The sequence below is a fragment of the Saccopteryx leptura genome, chromosome 11, assembly GCF_036850995.1.
Source record: "Saccopteryx leptura isolate mSacLep1 chromosome 11, mSacLep1_pri_phased_curated, whole genome shotgun sequence".
Classification (NCBI taxonomy): domain Eukaryota; kingdom Metazoa; phylum Chordata; class Mammalia; order Chiroptera; family Emballonuridae; genus Saccopteryx; species Saccopteryx leptura.
The window spans coordinates 66,997,047-67,019,220 of NC_089513.1; the positions used below are offsets into that span (position 1 = coordinate 66,997,047).

The following is a 22,174-nucleotide window of genomic DNA, read 5'->3' on the forward strand; positions in this document are numbered from 1 at the left end:
TCCATATGATAGACTATTATAAACACCTTTTTTATAGTTGCTTAATATTCCATTATATACAGTTTTATAGATCCGTACTTTATGTAACTGTTTCCAAATTGGAGCATTTAGATTGTTTGTTTTCTCTTGATGCCGTCATGAACATAATTTTTCATATTTTATATTATTTCTTTAGCATTTATTCTCTGAAACAGAATTAGCAGACCAAAGAGTGTCAACATTTTAAGGATTTTAGTACATACAGGGCGGAGCCAAAGTAAGTTTGCATGCGAGGACGTGAAGCACAGTTTATTCTTGTGTTATTTATTAATATTGTCTTATTTTCCATACGAACAACTGTAAACCTGCTTTTCCTCACCCTGTATAATGAAATTTCTGGAGACACAGTTCTTTTTAGAAAATAGTAGACGAGAATGCTTGTTTTTACCATAGTCTTACCAGCTTTATTACAATTTTAAAAATTGTTACATAATTTGATATAGAGAAAATAGTAATTTTGCTCCTTTGATGTGCATTTCTTTGGCCACCTGTAAAGAGAAAGTTAAATATTTTCCCACATGTTTGTTACAGAAGATTCTTTCATGTTGAGAATAATTATAGAACATATATTAGATGTTCACGCACCCTGTGCTCTGTTTCTGGACTACATACATATTCTGCACATCAGTGCGTATGGTTGTTCCTAGGGTGTCACACCTCCAGGAAGGACTCCAGGGTTTTACTCAGCTAATGTGCAGGTAGAAAGGATTATAGGAATCAGTGTGGTTTACTTGTGTACTTTTTAAAGCAATCAATTTTTATAGAATTAATCTGTATAATTATAATTACTAGAATTGGTTTTAAAGATGACTGTAATGTTTTACATTTTGAAACTCTTGTGTTCAGTTATAGCACTCGTGTTGTATTTTATGATGCCTATTGTGAATGTAAGCGAAGTCCTTGGACCCTTGTGCCTTATGTTACTCATGGGAACCGTCCACTGTCAAATCGTGTCCACTCAGATAACAAGGCCGTCAGGGAACAACGGAAACCGGAGGAGGAGGTGAGGCAGGACTCACACTTGGAACGGCGTGTTTTCTGGGAGACGCATTGCAGATATTGAAAAATCTGTGATTAAAGCAATAAAAAAAAATGCAACTTGCATGTATTTTTTATCTTTTGGCTAAAAAAGAAAGAATGCTTTGGTTTTCATTTTTCTCCCTGATTCTAGGAAACCTTGTCATGAACTTTTAATCCTAGGTGATTTTGTCATTTAGTACAGTTGCTGAAAAGGAAATTCTTATCCTAGTTTTACACTATTCTTTATTGAAATGTATCAAATAATGACTTGGAAAAAGTATTCTTCAAAATTCAGTGTTAATCAAACTTTGGTGAACGTTCACTATAAACAAGGATCTTACTACTGTATATTGGGTTAGTGCTACTAAAACTTTTACCTTTTTTCTTTTTTTGTGTGTGTAACAGAGACAGAGAGAGGGACAGATAGGGACAGACAGACAGGAAGAGAGAGAGATGAGAAGCATCAGTTCTTCGTTGCAGCACCTTAGTTGTTCATTGATTGCTTTCTCATATGTGCCTTGACCAGGGTGGAGCTATAGCAGAGCAAGTGACCCCTTGCTCAAGCCAGCGACCTTGAGTTCACGCTGGTGAGCTGCGCTCAAACCAGATGAGCCCACACTCCAGCCAGTGACCTTGGGGTTTTGAACCTGGGTCCTCTGCGTCCCAGTGCGACGCTCTATCCACTGCACCACCGCCCGGTCAGGCTTTACCTTTTTTCAGTACTGCATAAGAATGGATTTCTAAGTGTTCTAAACTTTTAAAAAAGATTGATTTGACTTCTCCATGCATTGAATTCATGTCATATTTTTATTGGTTATGTCCTATGTATGGGTTTTGAAATTGTTAAAGTTTTCTTAGGTGTATGTGGTATTATTCCTCAGAATATTTATAGATTTTTATTTTCCTAAACAGTTACTAAATAAGACTTTTTTTTTCATTTGGTACAATGAATTTCAACATATTTAGTCTTTTTTTTAGTATTATTTACAAAACAAACTTTTGTTCCCCCAAGAGAGGATTCCTTGAAAATTCAGTTCAGCTAATGCTTGCCAAGGGAGTCAGGGTTGTGCTGTGTTTAGGTGGTATTTAGAGGATAGATCTTTTAACAGAGGTGGCTTAAGGTCAGTTGAGGCCTCAGGTTCAGAAGAAAATATTGGGCCCTTAAAAAAAAAGAGACAGAAAATAAAAATACATATTTAACCATATTTTTAAATAAATAAAAAATATTATGTACTATTAATGTTAAAATTGCACATATGAAACCATAGTATCTAGAAAATAGTGTAAAGTTGGGGTTTTGCGGGGCCCTTCAGAAGTCGGGGCCCAGGGTGTGTGCTCGGTGTGCCCGCTGTTAAAGCTGCCTCTCTCTTTTAACTGTGTAGGATATCAATACTAAGTGATCAATTGCTATTATTTTATGTTCTCCTAATGAAATGTACCAAATAGGTAGAATTCTGACATGCGTATTTAAAGGAATTGTTCCTTCTGCTCCTGGTGCCTGAAAAGACTCCGAGTCACATATGTGGAGAGTTTTCTCCCAGGACTGCTTTTGAGTAGCAGTCTAGTTCTGTAATGACTGGCCCGGAGGACAGCGCAGGCCTTTGGTTTGGTATCAGAAATATTCCTGCAAACTTATCCTCATTATATGAAGTTTACTTAATTTCAGGTGGTAGTCTGTTAGTATAAATTTCTGGAGAGTATATTTGGGGTAGAAATAGAAAAGGTCTTGAATAATCTGAAGTCGTTGAAATATTTTTTTTGTAGAAAATTACGAAAAACTGTGAATGGTGACGGGAGTCGAGAAAATGGAAACCACTCCTCTGATAAAGTCAGAGGAGTGGAGACTGTGGAACCTGTACCCTTTCTGAGTGGCATTTGGGGGACTCTCTTTGGCAACAGGTAGGAAGTCTTCCACTGGAATTTTTACTTGGCTTTGTATTCACATCAGTGTTTACATACTACAAAACTGATTAGGCCATAGGAATACCTAGTGTAAGCGTATAATCACTGCAGTGAGATTTTTTTCGTGGCTCTAGAATGAGTTGCTTACTCATCACTTCTCCACTGTCATGTTACCTGTAAGTCCAGTAATCAACCATAAATGTTTCATTCTGGTTGATCTTTAATAATTTTTTAGGCCACACGATTATAGAAATGTAAGTATTCTGAAAGGGTAAATATCTTAACCTATGTGAGCCATCATCATGAGAGAAAGAAGGATTTGACAAAGATGAGGTATTTTTGGTGTAAAATCTGATAACGCCTTAGAAATGGGAGGTGGGACGGGAGGTGGGTATTGATGGCCCGAGGGACAGAAAGGGACGTGGATCCAAGACACTCCCCCCTACAGGGTCCCCAGGTTGTGACAGCGTCAGTGTGACTCAAGGACGTGTCTGTCATGTGTTAATGAGTGTGACTCAAAAATAAAGTTTTTTCGCAGTTACTTTTTTGAAGATGAAGTGTGTTCACATTTTTCCAAAGATATGTTTACGCGCTTCAGTTGAAATGTGTGAGTTCTTCGCACTGAACGTTGTTCTGGGCGCTGGGCATCCCTGTTCTCAGTGATTTTACTGTCTAATTAGCAAGTAGCAGGCGGGATGCAATCACAGCACTGTGAAAATATGATAAATGATTGATTGCGTGCTGGCTTCAGGCTGTGCAGCCGGCAGATGGAGTGAGGACGGAGCTTGAAGCGGTCAGCAGGCATCATGCAGGGGCAGAAAGTGGTCAGGCTTGGAGGGACAGGAGAGGGGAGGGCATGCTACACAGGGCACAACAGGGGACAGCGGGCAGGGCTGGCATTGTGTGTGAGGGGGAAAGTGGAGAAGCCTGCGAACCTGCTTCCTTGCAAAACTGCTGAGTACAGTTCACTGACCCGAGTCTCGGAGACTAGAGATAGCTGCATTCTGTCTTTCTACGCCTTTAGCAAGCGAGAGATCTAAAAGATGGGGTTTCTGGATTTTCTGGAGTTCCAGGGTCATGTGTTCCTGGGAGGAAAAGGATTTCATGGAAGGTGCTAATTTCTGAACACTAGTCAGTAATCATTTTTCCTTTTTAAAAAATAGGGTTAAAAGAGTCAAATTAATATGTAACAAAGGGACCGAAACCGACAATGACACAAGTCATCTGCGTCCCATTATTAAGAAGAGACAGTGTCGGCCAGAGGTGAAAATCTGGCAGACAGAGAAAGCCAAGGTTTCAGATGGAGAAAAGTGCCGTCAGGTAAGGTTTCAATGGGTGTAAATGTAACAAAATGTTTTCTTTCCCCTGTCAAATCTCCCTGTTCTGCCCTGGCCGGTTGGCTCAGCGGTAGAGCGTCGGCCTAGCGTGCGGAGGACCCGGGTTCGATTCCCGGCCAGGGCACACAGGAGAAGCGCCCATTTGCTTCTCCACCCCTCCGCCGCGCTTTCCTCTCTGTCTCTCTCTTCCCCTCCCGCAGCCAAGGCTCCATTGGAGCAAAGATGGCCCGGGCGCTGGGGATGGCTCTGTGGCCTCTGCCTCAGGCGCTAGAGTGGCTCTGGTCGCAACATGGCGATGCCCAGGATGGGCAGAGCATCGCCCCTGGTGGGCAGAGCGTCGCCCCTGGTGGGCGTGCCGGGTGGATCCCGGTCGGGCGCATGCGGGAGTCTGTCTGACTGTCTCTCCCTGTTTCCAAGCTTCAGAAAAAAAAAAATAAAAAAAAAAAATCTCCCTGTTCTCAGACCCTGTTAAAGATCTGCAGTAGGTGCTGATATCCTTATATAACCTGTCTTAGCGAATAAGTGACTTGTAAATCCACAGGACATGAAAGGGAGGCTCTCACATGAAGACTGTAACTTACTCTTCCAGTTTCTAGGACTAGAAGTTGTTAGGCATCTGCTGCTGGTCCGTCCTTGGCAGCAGGGCTGGTGGATTTCCTGGACAGGAAAGGAGGCGGCTGTGCCATAGGCCAGAGAGGCGGCGGGAACAGGGTGAGGTTTGGGGAATGGTTTTCTAGGTTTAGGGAGAGGTGTTGTGCTCCAGGTCTAAAACGAACCACACTTCTCCTTTATAGTCTTGAAAAAATTTTCTCACCTATTAAACTGTGGTATTTTATAGTGGCAAAAATAGCTAATATTTTGGAGTCATTGCTACAGCGGGGCACTATTCGAAGTCTTGACATGTAGTAACTCGTCCGTTCTTTTCAACGAGTCTGTGACCCGGTGCTTCTATTCTCATTGCTTTTAGGTGGGGACACTGAGCCCCAGAAAGAACACTCACTCGCCTGTGGGTACAAGGCTTGTGATTCCGACTTAAGAGTTGGGCTCACGCCTGTGCTTCTTACTGTTAGGTTTAACATTGCCTCATTATTTAGGCTAGTTAGTTTCAGTTCATTACTTTTTTTTATTGAGATCAAGAGCTGTGTAGGCTTGTTCAGTCTGGGTTTAGTGGACTCGCACCGCTTCTTCTTTCACACGCTTTTCGGTTTTGCTTACTGGAGAGTATTTTGGGCTGCCCCCTGTGAAGGAATTGCTGTCCTCTCTGCAGGAGGCTGGTGGGCGCGTGGGGAACGGGATGTCCGACGATCTGTCCAGTGAGGAGGACCGTGAAGCACGGACACAGATGATGATACTACGTCGGAGCGTGGAAGGGGCCTCGAGTGACAATGGCTGTGAAGTAAAAAATAGAAAATCAATACTTTCAAGGCATATAAACTCTCAGGTGATTTTTGTTTTAGTTAATAAAAGTCTGGGGCCCCGGCCGGTTGGCTCAGCGGTAGAGCGTCGGCCTGGCGTGCGGGGGACCCAGGTTTGATTCCCGGCCAGGGCACACAGGAGAAGCGTGCATTTGCTCCCCCCCCCCCTCCTTCCTCTCTGTCTCTGTCTTCCCCTCCTGCAGCCGAGGCTCCATTGGAGCAAGGATGGCCCGGGCACTGGGGATGGCTCCTTGGCCTCTGCCCCAGGCGCTAGAGTGGCTCTGGTCGCGACAGAGCGACGCCCCGGAGGGGCAGAGCATCGCCCCTGGTGGGCAGAGCGTCGCCCCTGGTGGGCGTGCCGGGTGGATCCCGGTCGGGCGCATGCGGGAGTCTGTCTGACTGTCTCTCCCCGTTTCCAGCTTCAGAAAAATACAAAAAAAAAAAGAGTCTGGGCATTAACTTGTAAATCATTGAATAATTACACAGTGTTTATCAGGTTTTTCTGTTTGTTCATTGGCTTGATCTTTGGCAGGTAACGAAAACCACTACCAAGTGGTGTCACGTGGTGCGGGATTCCGACAGTCTGGCCGAGTCGGAGTTTGAATCGGCAGCCTTCTGTCAGGTAGGGTCCTCAGAGCGAGCGCTGTTCCAGGAGCCTCCTCAGGTGGCATACCTTCGTCCGTTGCTGTTCAGCTGCTTGTCCCGAAGTAGTGTTTCCATTCGCTGCCCCTCCTGCCTCCAGCTGCCTGCCCACCTGTCTAACAGCCGCTGTACGATTGCTCGCCCCCAGAAAGAATGATCATTTTTCATTTTGACCTAATCTTTTTTTATTTTATTTCCCTTTTTATTTTATTTTTGAAATTAAATTTATTGGGGTGACATTGATAATAAGGTCCTATAGGTTTCAAGGGTAAATGTCTGTGCTGCGTGATCTGTGTATTGCATTGTGTGCCCACCACCCAACGTCAGAGCCTCTTCCATCACGGTATACGTTGCCCCCTTACCCTTCAGTGCCCCGCATTTTGACCTAATCTTACAAGTATCATAGGCAATGATCAGAAAGAGGTTACTCAGTCCTCAGATCATGAGAAGCTTGCTTGAAATGTGGTGTTTAAATCTGATGAGGACAGGTTTTTGGGAAAGGCCCCCCTGAGAGATGGGAGTAGGAAATCCGGCCAGGAAAGCCCATGGGCATGGCCTGACCATGCAGTGGTGCAGTGGATAGAGCGTTGGACTGGGGTGCAGAGGACCCAGGTTCAAGACCCCAAGGTCGCCAGCTTGAGCATAGGCTCATCTGGTTTGAGCAAAAGGTCACCAGCTTGAACCCAAGGTCGCTGGCTCGAGCCAGGGGTTACTCAGTCTGCTGAAGGCCCGCGGTCAAGGCACATATGAGAAAGCAATCAATGAACAACTAAGGGGTCGCAATGCGCAACGAAAAACTAATGATTGATACTTCTCATCTCTCCGTTCCTGTCTGTCTGTCCCTGTCTATCCCTCTCTCTGTCTCTGTAAAAAAAAAAAAAAAAAAAAAGGCCCTGGCTGGTTGGCTCAGTGGTAGAGCATCGGCCTGGCGTGCGGGAGTCCCGGGTTCGATCCCCGGCCAGGGCACACAGGAGAAGCACCCATCTGCTTCTCCACCCTTCCCCCTCTCCTTCCTCTCTGTCTCTTTCTTACCCTCCCGCAGCCAAGGCTCCATTGGAGCAAAGATGGCCCAGGAGCTGAGGATGGCTCTATGGCCTCTGCCTCAGGGGCTAGAAGGGCTCTGGTTGCAACAGAGCGACACCCCAGATGGGCAGAGCATCGCCCCCTGGTGGGCATGCCGGGTGGATCCCGGTCAGGCGCATGCGGGAGTATGTCTGACTGCCTCCCCCGTTTCCAACTTCAGAAAAATACAAAAAAAAAAAAAAAAAAAAAAAGCCCATGGGCATGTTGGACACTTGGAGTGATCGGGGGTGTATGAGCAGAGGTGGTGTGGCTCTGTTTTGACTGACCAGGCTGGCGGGGTCATGCAGGACCTTTCATGTCTGCTGTGGGGCAGGAGGGCTGCACGGCCCGGCCTTGTCTCTGTGGGCCCTGGACAGGACTAGCTCCCCGGTCACGCTCGAGTATTTAGAGAGGGGAAACTGGGTGTGTCTCACCTGCCTCCGCGCAGGTCCTCTGGGGGTGCCTGCAGGAGCTGGATGGTCCCCCGACTTGGCAACAACTTTCTAGAGGGAACCCTTTTTGTCTATCTATCGATCATTTATACATGCTGATATATTCTCTTTTTTTGACTTGAGGAAAATTAAGAATTTTCAGTTACAGTTTACTTTCAACATTATGTTCATTTCAGGGGTACAGCATAGGGAATAGACGTTTATATAACTTACAAAGTGATCCTGAGGGAGTCATTTTATATTCCTGCTTGTTAGAGAGTCATCAGAGTTTAACGACTAAGTATTAAATGTATTATTGTTATGTGGAGCCTTGTGAACAAATGAATCCTGGTAATGGACGCATGAAAGCTTGCCAGCCATCGCCGTATATAACTTGTCTTAATTTTATTTCAGATATATAATTGTTTCTAAAAATGAATGAAAAAGATATTTTCGTTTTTCTTTAAAGGGCTCAAGATCTGGAGTGAGCGGCAGCTCTCGAAGCCTCAACATGTCGAGAAGGGACTCGGAAAGCACCCGTCATGACTCGGAGACGGAGGACATGTTATGGGATGACCTGCTGCACGGCCCCGAGTGCAGGTCATCGGCCACCAGCGACAGTGAGGCGGCCCATGTGAATACCGTTCACTCAGGGACCAAGCGGGACCCGAAAGAGGATGTCTTTCAGCAGGTCTGTAAAGGCGGCGGTCATAATAGCTAATATGCATTGTGCTAATACAGCGTGTACTTCCTCTGCCCTGGGCATTGTGTTATCTCATGGAACTTTATAATAACCCTCTAAGGTAGGTGCTGTTATTAAAAACTGAGGAAATTGAGCACAGGTGTGGGGTTAGAACTCAGAGGAAGTACTCTAGAGTTGCCCTGACCTAAAGTTTTCTTCATAATATTTTTTTTTCATTTTCCTTAGAATGATCTTTTTTTTTTTTTTTTTTTGGTATTTTTCTGAAGCTGGAAACGGGGAGGCAGTCAGACAGACTCCCGCATGCTCCCGACCGGGATCCACCAGCATGCCCACCAGGGGGTGATGCTCTGCCCATCTGGGGCATCGTTCTGTTGTGACCAGAGCCAGTCTAGCGCCTCAGGCAGAGGCCATGGAGCCATCCCCAGCGCCCGGGCCATCTTTGCTCCAATGGAGCCTTGCTGTGGGAGGGGAAGAGAGAGAGAGGAAGGAGAGGGGAAGGGGTGGAGAAGCAGATGGGCGCCTCTCCTTTGTGCCCTGGCCGGGAATCGAACCCGGGACTTCCACACGCCAGGCTGATCCTCTACCACTGAGCCAAATGGCCAGGGCCTTTTTTTTTCTTTTTGACAGAGAGGGAGAGACAGGCAGGAAGGGAGAGAGATGAGAAGCCTCAATTCTTTATTGTGGCACCTTAGTAGTTCATTAGAAGGATCTTTTATGCTCATTTTATATGAGTAGGGTTGTTTGGTACATCAACCTCATTTTATTATATATTGTAGATCCCTCATAGTATTGTATCTGAATTACTAGGAAATGGCACTGCTTCTCTAGCAATGTATAAAACCAGTCGATTATTTAATTTTAGGTTTTATATTAATATCATAAAATCAGATAGGCTAGAACTGGAGATTCTTTAGGAGGTATTTTAACCTTGCAACCGATGTAGGAATCATTCTACACCTGTAGAAATTATTTTACCATTCATCCCTCGGTAATAACAGTCTCTACTTCTTAGGAATGTTGTGGCATATCTAATGAGGGTAATATAAAATGCTTAGCACAGTGCCTGGCAAAGGGTACGCACCCAGTAAATGTTAGCATTACTATTTATATCTCCATCTGACGATCGATCAAGTCTTTGCTTAAACACCGCTGAGCTGCAGTGATGATTTCATTAGCTTGTTTCACTCACTGCTGGGGAGATAGAACGAACGATTAAGAAATGTTCTCATATCAACTTTTTAGTATTTATTGACAGTGGCGATAATTCTTTTTAGTTTTTTGTTCTTTAGGCTAAATATTTCCACAATGACTTACAAATAGTGGATGAGGGATATACATTTGTTATTGAATGTTCTTGATTCTAAGATATTTTTATAAAAATATTTCTTGCCCTGGCTGGTTGGCTCAGCGGTAGAGCATCGGCCTAGCGTGCGGAGGACCCGGGTTTGATTCCTGGCCAGGGCACACAGGAGAAGCGCCCATTTGCTTCTCCACCCCTCTGCCGCGCTTTCCTCTCTGTCTCTCTCTTCCCCTCCCGCAGCCAAGGCTCCATTGGAGCAAAGATGGCCCGGGCGCTGGGGATGGCTCTGTGGCCTCTGCCTCAGGCGCTAGAGTGGCTCTGGTCGCAACATGGTGACGCCCAGGATGGGCAGAGCATCGCCCCCTGGTGGGCAGAGCGTCGCCCCTGGTGGGCGTGCCGGGTGGATCCCGGTCGGGCGCATGCGGGAGTCTGTCTGACTGTCTCTCCCTGTTTCCAGCTTCAGAAAAATGAAAAAATGGAAAAAAATAAAATAAAATAAAATAAAAATATTTCTGCCTCATTAAATGTATACAATTTTTAAAAACTAACCAGAAATAACATGCATTTTCTTATTAAAGTTCTAAGCTTCTTTCTTTAATTTTGCTATCAAAGTTTGAATCTAAATATTGTTTACATTCATCTGATGATTCATCTGGATTACATTAGCCCTTAGTAGTTATGCACGGTATGATTACCTTAACTTCCTTTGCACTTTTGAGATTTACAGTATTGTTTTAAGGCGTATGTGAGAACACTTAAGTAAGACACACTCACCGTGTCCAGTGGAATTCATTATGTCCCAGTCCTCACACCTGACTTGTTCTTCGTTTAGTCCCCATACTTCCGAGTGCCACCACTGACCACCCAAGGCAGAAACCGTGGGTCCTTCATGACCTCACCCTCTTCAGCATGTTTGTAATTGGCCATCACCTTCTCTTTTTTTTTTTTTTTTTTCATTTTTCTGAAGCTGGAAACAGGGAGAGACAGATAGACTCCCGCATGCGCCCGACCGGGATCCACCCGGCACGCCCACCAGGGGCGACGCTCTGCCCACCAGGGGGCGATGCTCTGCCCATCCTGGGCGTCGCCATGTTGCGACCAGAGCCACTCTAGTGCCTGAGGCAGAGGCCACAGAGCCATCCCCAGCGCCCGGGCCATCTTTGCTCCAATGGAGCCTTGGCTGCGGGAGGGGAAGAGAGAGACAGGAAAGCGCGGCGGAGGGGTGGAGAAGCAAATGGGCGCTTCTCCTGTGTGCCCTGGCCGGGAATTGAACCCGGGTCCTCCGCACGCTAGGCCGTCATCACCTTCTCTTAACTGTACTGGATATCAGTTGTAGCTGTCCTCTTGGGTCCACCCCTCTGGTCATCACAATGGGCAGCTTCCCTAGGGGTGCTCCCCTTCATTCACTTTCTACACTGAGCCAGAAGGAGGTGTCAGACCTGATGCTACCCCCCTTAGAATTCTTAGCTTTTTGTCCTTTGGGATTATTCGCTTCCGGTCCTTTATTTGTTCTGATGCAGTCTCATCGCTGACTCCCCCTTCCCTTCTCCTGGGTCCACTCCTCTCTCATGTCAAGGACCACATCTGTTCACCACTGTGTCCATAATGCATGTTATATAGTAAGTGCTTAGTATTTTTTTATCCACCTCAGTGACCACGTCAGTAAATGCTCATCAGTATTATGCTAAGCATTGTGGTAGAAAGAGCATACGATATGGCCCTTTATTAGAAAGTTATATTCCAGTTTGGGATAAAATCACTAAATGGGAAATAAGTAAAGGACACTAAAAATGTAGCATATACTTAGATGCCAGTTTGTTTGATGTAGATGATATGGTTTTTAATTTCAGAAAAGGTCCAAATGAGGCTTGTGACCAGAGAGAACCATGTTGTGAAATAGACTTGAGCTGGTTGTCCCATATCGGGATGCAGAGACCTGATGTGGCAGACAGCAGGCTTGTTTTCAGTGCGACTTCTCTTCTGAAGCTTGCTGTGCCTTCCTGCGTCCTGGCTGGACCGGAGAAAGGCTTAATCCCCATTACTCAGGTGACATCTAAGGCCTGTTCAGCACCTCTCATAACTGACTTCCTACCACCCCAGGAGAATTGTGTTACTCTAGAAGGACTTTCCTCCTTGACGTCTGGTAATCGCCCGAAGCTTACCCTCACTCCTGTACGTTTAGAGAGGGAAGCGGCCTCGAGGATGACGGAGCCCTGTCACTGGAGAAGGTGTTGAGCTTCTCTCGGGTAGGAAATGGCTTAGTAGAGAAGAGAGGACCGGAAAGGAGCCTCGCTGAGGTGGTAACTGGAGTGATGAGCTTTGTGAGGGAGAGAAGAGGATGAAGAGGCTGAGCATTGGCCGAGAGCCTGGGAGCCGGACCCAGGGGAAAGCATCTCACGCAGGGGAGAAAGCAGTGATAGACATTGCTTTGTTTTTCTTCTCAGAACCACTTATTCTGGCTTCAGAACACAAGCCCTGCCTCTGATCGGGTTAGTGCAATAATCTGGGAAGGAAATGAGTGCAAAAAGACGGACATGTCCGTGTTAGAAATAAGCGGCATCATCATGAGCAGGGTAAGACAATCATTGTTGGGTTTTGGATTTTTTGAAATACCTGTTTAGTGACCACCAGCTATTTTATAGAGCCGATTTAGTGATCAAAATACTGACTCTGCTTTTGAAACACAGATTTCTATATTTTTAATTTTGTAGCCAGAGTTTTTAGGGGTGGTATTTGTTGTTGTTAAAATAAGTTCTCTCTGAGCATGGTCAGTTTTCAGGTGTGCTCTACAGATGTTCGTCATCTCATGCAAACCTAATTTTTAATAAAGATCTAAGTCATAAATTTGTACATTTCTACTTTATTTCTTTTAGATGTGCAGATTTAGTGTTTAATCATCTAAGTAGTATTTGATAAGTACTGCTATATAACTCCATCCTGCTATCTAATAATGGCGGACATTTTGAATTCCCAGGTTAACACGTATCAGCAAGGAGTAGGTTACCAGATGCTGGGAAATGTCGTCACCCTCGGATTGGCATTTTTTCCTTTTTTACATCGACTTTTCCATGAGAAGAACCTTGACCAGCTGAAGTCCATTTCAGCTGAGGAGATCTTGACTCTCTTCTGTGGGGCACCACCTGTTACACCCATTATTATTTTGTCTATAATTAATTTTTTTGAACGATTGTGTCTTACGTGGATTTTTTTTTTCATGATGTGTGTGGCAGAGAGAACGTATAAACAGGTTGGTAGAAAATTAAAATTTCTTTTTATTATTGAGAGGTAGGGAGGCAGAGAGACAGACTTCCACATGTGCCTCAACTGGGTTCCACCTAGCAAGATCCCTATGGGGCAGTGATCTGCCCATCTGGGGTGGTTGCAGCTGAGCTATTTTAGTGCCTGAGGCGAGGTCATGGAGCCATCCTCAGTGCCCAAGGCCAGCTTGCTCAAATGAGCCATGGCTGTGGAAGGGAGTTTGGGGAGGAGGGGGGGGGGGAGAGAGAAAGAGAGAGAGAGAGAGAGAAAAGAAAAGAAAGGGGGAGGGATGGAGAAGCAGATGGGCGCTTCTCCTGTGTGCCCTGGCTGGAAATCGAACCCAGGACTTCCACATGCCAGGCCGACGCTCTACCACTGAGCCTACTGGCCAAAGCCAGAAAATTAAAATTTCTTACCTCTGCTTTTATATACGATGCGTCATTGAATTATTTTTGTTTTCCTGATTTGTTCTTTCTCCAAATGTTAATGTGGGCAATGAAGGATGGATAAGTGGACTTCTGGTGGTTGTGAGTTTAACATTTGCGATATTGATTATTCACAGTCATTTCTTACAGTCTGAGATTTTGCTGAGCCCTGGAGTAAGAGTGAGTGACTCGGCCAGGGAGTGAGCCTCGCTGGGTGCTTAGCACCTGTGCCGAGTGTGCCTCTGCTGGTTACTGCACATCCACAGCACGTGCAGTGATTCCCAGAGTGAAGCGATTCTGTGCGGAATGGCCAAGGGAGAATTAAAAGTATTGAAATTTGATAAGAGCTAGGGATTGAGGACTTAATATATTGATATGTGCAAAAAAAAATGTGATTTTGAATGGAAATGTAATTTGGGAGTAAACCAGACTTCTGTATTAACATTTGTTTTTGAAATGGGGGATTCACAAAGGTCTCCAAAGAAGACTCCTTGAAAATGTTAACAGGGTCCCATACTGTGAAGAAGTGTACTAACTTCTACTCTGTCCTGTGCTTTGGAAGCAACAGGATAGCAAACTGGTAACCAGATTTCTCACTGCCTGTTGTGTAGTGATCACTGATGAGGATTTCATCCTTTTAACAGTTTTTATTTGCTGGCAATATTGGTTACAATTATATAAATACACAGACACAAATGTTCATTTCACTTTGTGATTTTTTTTTAACCTCTTCTAGAGATTTTTATTTGCAAAACTCTTCAGCCATATTACTTCTGCCAGGAAAGCTAGAAAATATGAAATACCTCATTTCAGACTTAAAAAGGTGGAGAACATTAAGATATGGTTATCACTGCGATCCTTTCTAAAGGTGAGTTTTATATGCTTAGTGAGGGATTGTAGGCACGAATATGCAGAAAACATGCTCATTGGATTTCCGGCAGCAGAGCGAGAGCGCAGTGGGCGGGGTAGTTCTGTGTGCAGTGGGCGGGGTAGTTCTGTGTACCGGGTGGATTGTGTCGGCGGGAAGACCTGGACACCCGGATTGGAAGGGATACATCTGCAAGTGGTGGCGGTAAGTAAATAGGAGATTAGAAAGGGAAAAGGAAATTTAAATTCCTAGAGCAGAGTGATAAATAGAATATTGCATGTTTTTCTGACTTTTTTGGGGACATATTCCAGCTGAAAAGGTCAGTGAATCAAACATGCCCTTAGTTTGGAACAGCATGGATTTCAGTGCTGAAAGTTGCAGGTGTTAAAATCCTATGTCAGAAACATCTTATAAATGTTTATTTTACCACTAATGGAGAGAGACCATAAAAATGAAAGAAAGAAAAGGCCCCGGAAAAATGAAGGTAGTAAAGTTGAGAGTGTTCCTGATGTGGGACTGTTGCTGTCTGTAACGGTCACCTCACACAAGACCCCGCGTGTCTCGCTCCACAGAGGCGGGGTCCGCAGCGCTCAGTGGACGTGGTTGTGTCTTCAGTCTTCTTGCTGACGCTCTCGATTGCTTTCATTTGTTGTGCCCAGGTAAGTTTCATATCGATTGTGGACCACTTTGCTGCATGTAAATGGGTGTGTGTGTGTGTGTGTGTGTATATATATATATATATTTTTTTTTTTTTGTATTTTTCTGAAGTTGGAAACGGGGAGGCAGTCAGACAGACTCCCGCATGCACCCGACCGGGATCCACTCGGCATGCCCACCAGGGGGCGATGCTCTGCCCATCTGGGGCGTTGCTCTGTTGCAACCAGGGCCATTCTAGCGCCTGAGGCAGAGGCCATGGAGCCATCCTCAGCACCCGGGCCAACCTTGCTCCAATGGAGCCTTGGCTGCAGGAGGGGAAGAGAGAGACAGAGAGGAAGGAGGGGGGGAGGGGTGAAGAAGCAGATGGGCGCTTCTCCTGTGTGCCCTGGCCGGGAATCGAACCCAGGACTCCACGCCAGGCCGACGCTATACCACTGAGCAAACCGGCCAGAGCCCAATACATACATTTTTAATGTGTCTAAATTTCTTTTGCTCTTTTGAATATTTGTTAATTTTCATAACTTTTCCAATGAGAATAAAGATAATTTTAAGTCTTTTAAGACCCCAAGATCACTCTAATTTTAGTTGGTAGTTTCTGACTGATGATAAAGTTATCATACCATGATGGTGGCAAGTAGAGATAGTCTAACTCCATCATTTCTTTTACATTTATTAGTTGTCACTCTAAGGTAGATATGACCTTTCTTTTCCACTGATTTATTTATTCATTCCTTTATTAGATTATGTACTCATTTATTCTTATTTTTATCCAGTGGATTGTAATCTGTTACTCTTTTCGTCTTGATGCCTAAATTGTCCCAGATTTGGGCAGTGGGAGACCCTGCCTGTGTCCTTTTGACATGTTCCTGTATCACTTTTTATTTTTTTCACTTCTGTGTTTTCTTCATTTTAAGAAGTTACAGGCTTATCTTGTGCTTTCCCATTTATTGAGTTTAAATTTAATTCTTCTGTGGTCAGAGAACACACTGAGTGTTTTTCAGTCCTTTGACTCTAGAGCAGACGTCCCCAAACTATGGCCCGCGGGCCGCATTCAGCCCCCTGAGGCCATTTATCCGGACCCCACCGCACTTCCGGAAGGGCCACCTCTTTCACTGGTGGTCAGTGAGAGGAGCACTGTATGTGGCGGCCCCCCAACGGTCTGAGGGACAGTGAACTGGCCCCCTGTGTAAAAAGTTTGGGGACCCCTGCTCTAGAGGGTGGTCTCACTGTCCAGCATCTGGCCAGTTGTAGTGAATCTTCCATTAGCACTTTGTGTCATTGGTGTTCTGCATTTAAATTTTACATGTTTCTTACCCTCAAGATGTAATTATTAACTTTTTTTTATAGTCAAGTATTTATTTATATTTACCTACATATTTACCCTTCTCATTGCTTTTCATTAGTTCTTGTGTTTCTGTGTTCTTCTCTGGATTATTTTCCTTCTGCTTGAAGGATTGCTGGTGATGAATTCTCTCAGTTTTTGTGTGAAAATGTCTTTTGTCACCTTTTGTGTTTGAAGGATATTGTCATTGGATATAGATTTCTAGGTTGCCAGCTACCTTCAGCATTTGTAGGATTCTATTGCCTTCCGATTTCTTTATTTTATCTTGAGAAGTCAGTTGTTACTCTATGGCCACTCTTTTAAAAATAATTTGCCACTCTTTTAAAAATGATTTGCTTTAAGAGTTTTTCTTGGCCCTGGACAGTTGGCTCAGTGGTAGGGTGGGCATCAGCCTGGCATGTGGAAGCCCTGGGTTTGATTCCTGGTCAGGATACACAGGAGAAGTGACCATCTGCTTCTCACCCTTCCCCACCTGTGTTCCTTGCCTGCAGCTGTGGCTCAATTGGTTCAAGAGAGTCAGCCTCAGGCCCCGAGGATGGCTTTGTGGAGCCTCTGCCTCAGGCATTGGAATGGCTTGGTTGCAAGCGTGGCCCCAGCTGGGCAGATTGTCACCCCCAGTGGGCTTGGGGATCCTGGTCGGGGCGCTGTATCTCTCTGCCTCCCCTCTTCTCGTTAAAAAAAAATATTTTTTTTCTTTGCATCTGGTTCATGGCGGTTTGGCTGTGGTTTGTGTGTTAGTTACAATTGCTCTGCAGCCATAGATGTCACCTACTGAAGAGGTCGCCTGGGCTGCTGCCAGGTGCTTCCTTCCTCCTCTAGTCATAACTAATTGCCGGGGGTGAACACTTGACCGCGACTAAGCCGAGCATAGTCTCTCTTTTGGCAATTGGAATTGAAAAGTCAGAGATATCAGAGGTAGACTTTGGAGAAGAAAGGTCATAGGGATCAGGGGAGCTAGCAGGATGCTGTGACAGACCAAGGCTGGGACAGGTCACAGTCGGAGGAGCAGAATACAGGCGTCTTGCTGGGCAGGGGAATCCTCTGCGAGGAGCAGAGAGGGCAGCCTGATGGCCCCGGGGTAGGGGCCGCTGCGGTGGCTTCCTGTTCCTCAGAAGGCCGACATCTGCTGTCTGATAACATTCTCTGTATATTTCCAATAAATTGCATTTTACTTTGGGCTTACTTGAGTAGATTTTTTTACTTTTGAATCAACAACTACAAAAATAATGGAAAACCCTGAAAACTTGACACATAATAGGTATTTATTAACTGGTAGCTGCTGCTGCTGCTGTGTTATTCAGATTCTGAAATGAAGTCAAGAACTGATTCTTAGGATTTTCTAGTCATCCCAGTAGGATGGGCCGTGCCTTTTAGGGAACTTACTAGTCATAACCAAATTTAGTGCTTTGAAAAATGGTCACCTTACACTTTGTGAGTGGGCACACTGGTGGTTAGAGGCTGGAAATGCACTGCTCTTATTTTACTTACTGTATTATATTCTTTTGTTACTACCAGACTCTTGCTGTCTTTTATGCAAAGGAAAAAAATCTAGTAAACATAGAGAAATACATAATGATTAATTAAAGAGATAACATTTTGAGTAAAAACACTTCTGCTTTCAGTATTAAAATACAGTGGTCCCTTGTTATTACGGGGTTAGGTTCCAGAGCCCCCCGTGATAGGCAAAAATCTGCGAAGTAGCGACCTTATATTTATTTTATTATTTATATATATTTTAAGGCTTTATAAACCCTCCCCACACTCTTATAAACCTTTCCCACACTATTAACCTTTCCTATGCTCTTAACCTTTCCCACACTCTTATGAACACTTCCTGTGCTCTTAATCACTTTCTATACTCTTAAACCTACGTAATGCTAACAACATATAAAATTCTGTAAGGGTGAATATACTACAACTTGAATGATGATGTTTTAATTACTATTGTTAATATTGTTTTTACATCATTTTCAATTTTTTAGGCTAGAAAATGCTTATTTTACCACAAAAATAATTAAAATAATAAATATATAAAAATACCTCTATACCACAAAATCCTGCAATATAGTGAAAAACCCGCAATACAAAATTAGATATATATTGATACAATTTAAAAATCTGCGATACAGTGAGACCATGAAAGGTGAACTCCGATATGGTGAGGGATGATTGTATTGCTATCTTGTAAATGGTTTTAAATAGCTGGTATAAAGGAGTAATTACAAATTTTAAGACAAATAGAAAACTTTGCTTCTTTTTGGTCCTGTGTATAGGTTCTCCAAGGACATAAAACCTTCTTGAATGATGCTTACAATTGGGAGTTTTTGATCTGGGAGACAGCTTTACTCCTCTTCTTACTGCGCCTGGCCTCGCTGGGGTCTGAGACCAACAAGAAGTACAGCAATGTTTCGATATTACTTACGGAACAGGTATTGTTATGTCCCTGCCACTTTGGTTCAGTGGTTGGAGATAGAAAATATTTGTGCAGAAGATTCAGGGTTGAGTTCAGCGTCGCTCACTTTCTAGCTCTATTACCTTACCAGTCACTTTGTCACTATGTAATTTTCACCTTCTTATAAGTTGAGGAGAGTATCTTCCCCACCTGCTCCCAGGAGTGTAAGAACTAAGATCTAATGGATCGAAAATACTTTGTATACTATAACGGTTTTCTTATTGGTGGGAATGGAGCATACTGTTAATCTCATATTCTGTAACAAGTATTAGATCTTTAGAGTACTTGTCATTTAAGTATATTTAATAAGCTTATTGAATTTTTCTGTATCAGCCACAGACTACATTCAGTGTTTGGAAAATATTTGCTCTTTAGTATTTGAATAGCTGTTAAGATTGAGAAATATTTCTTATAAATACAGAGTAGTATAACATTAAATTTTTTTATTTATAAGTTTTAAATAATAGAATTTGGTATTATTAGTTCTTTATTTATTATTACTATTATTTGCCTCAGAATTATAGTGGAGATTTCTTCCTATAAGGGAAAAAATAAGGAAATAGTAAGTTAAAAGCAACTATTTTCTTTCTTCCCATTAATGTTTAATAAGGATGTTAGGTTATTTAGGGAACATCAAGATAAATAAGATATTTTTTTTTTTTTTTTTTTTTTTAAATTTCTTATTTATTTATTTATTCATTTTGGGGGGGGGGGAGAGAGAGAGAGAGAGAAGGGGGAGGAGCAGGAAGCATCAACTCCCATATGTGCCTTGACCAGGCAAGCCAGGGTTTTGAACCGGCAACCTCAGTGTTTCCAGGTTGACGCTTTATCCACTGCGCCACCACAGGTCAGGCAAGATATTGTTTTTTAACTCAAGGAGTTTACATGTTAATTGTTATAATTAATATTAAAATTTTTATTGTTCTGCTATTTAAGTTACTTTATCATTTCTTTTCATCACTAAATAGCTTTTTTTTGCCACATGTGACTGATTAGGAACGGGGTGTTTGGGTACATGACATATGTGCTCTGTAGAAACAGCTGCTAGAATTTTAAAACTTACTTGAAAACATGACCCTTGAAATCTGCCAGATTTATTGCAGTATATATATCTTTTTCTGTGACATTTACCTTAATCTCTATTCCTTCTCATAGATTAATTTATATCTTAAGATGGAAAAAAAGCCAAATAAGAAAGAACAGCTTACTCTGGTAAACAATGTATTAAAACTGTCCACCAAATTGTTGAAAGTAAGTAAGATCCTGTGACACACTTGTACTACCATTTAAATTAAGTCAACGCTTTCCTTCCTGCAGAAGACCCTAGTAACAGACAGATGCCAGGCTGAGTACATTCCAAATGCCACCTTAATAGTTTTGGGTTAATGACAGTACAAGAAAATATTTTCCTATTGTTCCCCGGGTTCTGGTGCTTGTTGATGCCTGTCACATTTCTTAAATTACATTAAAAAAATCACAAGTAACATATTGCTTGAATCCACCTTAGAAAACTCAGCTAGTAGGAAAGTGGGTGAACTCGGCTGCAGCCGGTTGGAAGCAGCTGTTGAACATTAAGGAAAGACAGCGTCAGCAGTCACTCTCACCCGAGACTTCCCGAACAGCCCAGACCACTGATGCTGAGAAACCATGTGTTTCACCTCGGCTCTTTCATGTTTTTGTAGGAGCTGGACACACCATTTCGACTCTACGGGCTGACAATGAATCCCTTAATCTATAATATCACACGAGTAGTAATCCTTTCTGCTGTCTCAGGTGTTATAAGTGATCTTCTGGGATTTAATATACGAGTAAGTGTGGTTACCGTACACTCGGTAGCATCTGCCTGAGTCTAAAAACTATTCTATATAATAATCTTTGTTCTTCACCGTGTGTGTGTATGTCTGGCATGGAAATAACTTTTGCAGTAAAGAAATAGACATTAAAAAAAAAAGATTTTATTGATTTTAAAGAGAGGAGAGTGAGAGAAAGGTGAGGGGGAGCAGGAAGCATCAACTTGCAGGTACTTCTCTCATGTGCCCTGACCTGACAAGCCCTGGAATTTGAACCAGTGACCTCAGCGTTCTGGGTTGACGCTTTATTCACTGCGCCACCACAGGTCAGGCAAGAAATAGACAGCTTGATTGGTGGTCCACAGGCTTCTCAGTTTAGATTTTCTCCTTTTACAAAGGTACAATATACTGTGCTCTTGAATTGCACCAAATCAGGTTTGAATCTCATGTCAGATTAATAGCGTGGCTGAGTGAGGGTCCTCCTCTGACCCAGGGCCATGTACAGACAGTCAGAATGAATGAAAGCCCAGAACCCATGAACTGCAGTATGTCCTTTTCAAGCCTGGAAATTTTTCATGGTTTTTTTTTTCCCCTACAGTGTCTTATGCTTGCTATTGCAAGAGTTTTCTCTTTGTTAAAGGGTTATTAGTTCCCTGTCATGTAAGTGTACTCATAAACCCCACCTGTTTGTCTTAAAACTAACATGTTTTGGTGATTTTCTTTTCTTAGCTCTGGAAAATTAAGTCCTAAACCGAGTCATGTGCCTGGCTGGACCCGCTCCCTTGCCTGGCGTCATGCTTACCCACTAAGGAAAGCGGTGACGGGAGAAACCGTGCGTTGCCTGCCTGCTCGTCCATTCACGGAGGTGCCCGCCGCCCGGCCTAATCTCACGAATGGTGTTTGCAGAGGAACCAAGCCTGTCCCACTGGGCGCGCATGCGCAGAACCCGTTCCACGGCTTTCAGACAATGTGAACAGTCGGGAGATTCAAGACTGTGTTATGGTAACACAAGGACAACTGTCTAAGTTAGGAAACTTATTCTGGACATTTCAGTGCTGTGACAGTTATATTTATTGGAAATAGCCTTTTGGGTAACTATGGTAGATGCCCAAAGCATGAAGCAAATATGCTTTATTGGAAATATTGCAAATTCAGCACTTTTCTGTTACAGTGTAAAGAATTGGAGATTTCTCTAGCAGAAAGATCAAACTTAAAACTATTTTAGATTGAACTCAAATAAAAGAACTTTATTGGAGATTCAGTTTCTAGGCTTCTTTTTGTTGTCACTGAAGGAAAAAAACCTTTTAAACTGAGTCTGTTTAAACTATTGATAATTTTTAATTAGTTTATAAATTTGAAGGTGATTTGGTATCTGTGTAGTTGTTGGTGAAGGAGTAGTTGGCATATGATACGCCATGTAACTCAGCATGACAAATTTAAGTATATGGGTACTCATCTGTGCCCACTACCCAACCTGGTGGCTGTATGGATCATCTGAGCTGTGTCCTGTCACAGTACGAGGTGACGCGTT

The 22,174-nt window shown here is 43.5% G+C and overlaps 1 protein-coding gene across 3 annotated transcripts in view; it reads left to right on the top strand.

Annotated features, from left to right (window-relative positions):
- PHTF1 (putative homeodomain transcription factor 1) overlaps positions 1 to 21,898 on the top strand; it is a 50,798-nt gene extending 28,900 nt beyond the window's left edge. For all 3 annotated transcript variants that reach the window (XM_066352795.1, XM_066352796.1, XM_066352797.1), the window contains 14 exons: positions 886 to 1,042; positions 2,824 to 2,958; positions 4,125 to 4,281; positions 5,566 to 5,739; positions 6,246 to 6,335; positions 8,318 to 8,539; positions 12,296 to 12,424; positions 12,826 to 13,098; positions 14,271 to 14,402; positions 14,975 to 15,061; positions 18,675 to 18,830; positions 20,009 to 20,104; positions 20,536 to 20,661; positions 21,373 to 21,898. In XM_066352795.1, coding sequence (XP_066208892.1) covers positions 886 to 1,042; positions 2,824 to 2,958; positions 4,125 to 4,281; positions 5,566 to 5,739; positions 6,246 to 6,335; positions 8,318 to 8,539; positions 12,296 to 12,424; positions 12,826 to 13,098; positions 14,271 to 14,402; positions 14,975 to 15,061; positions 18,675 to 18,830; positions 20,009 to 20,104; positions 20,536 to 20,661; positions 21,373 to 21,393 — 1,955 coding nt within the window. In that variant the 3' untranslated portion in view covers positions 21,394 to 21,898. The remainder of the gene's footprint in view (positions 1 to 885; positions 1,043 to 2,823; positions 2,959 to 4,124; positions 4,282 to 5,565; positions 5,740 to 6,245; positions 6,336 to 8,317; positions 8,540 to 12,295; positions 12,425 to 12,825; positions 13,099 to 14,270; positions 14,403 to 14,974; positions 15,062 to 18,674; positions 18,831 to 20,008; positions 20,105 to 20,535; positions 20,662 to 21,372) is intronic.
- Positions 21,899 to 22,174: the final 276 nt, after the last annotated feature.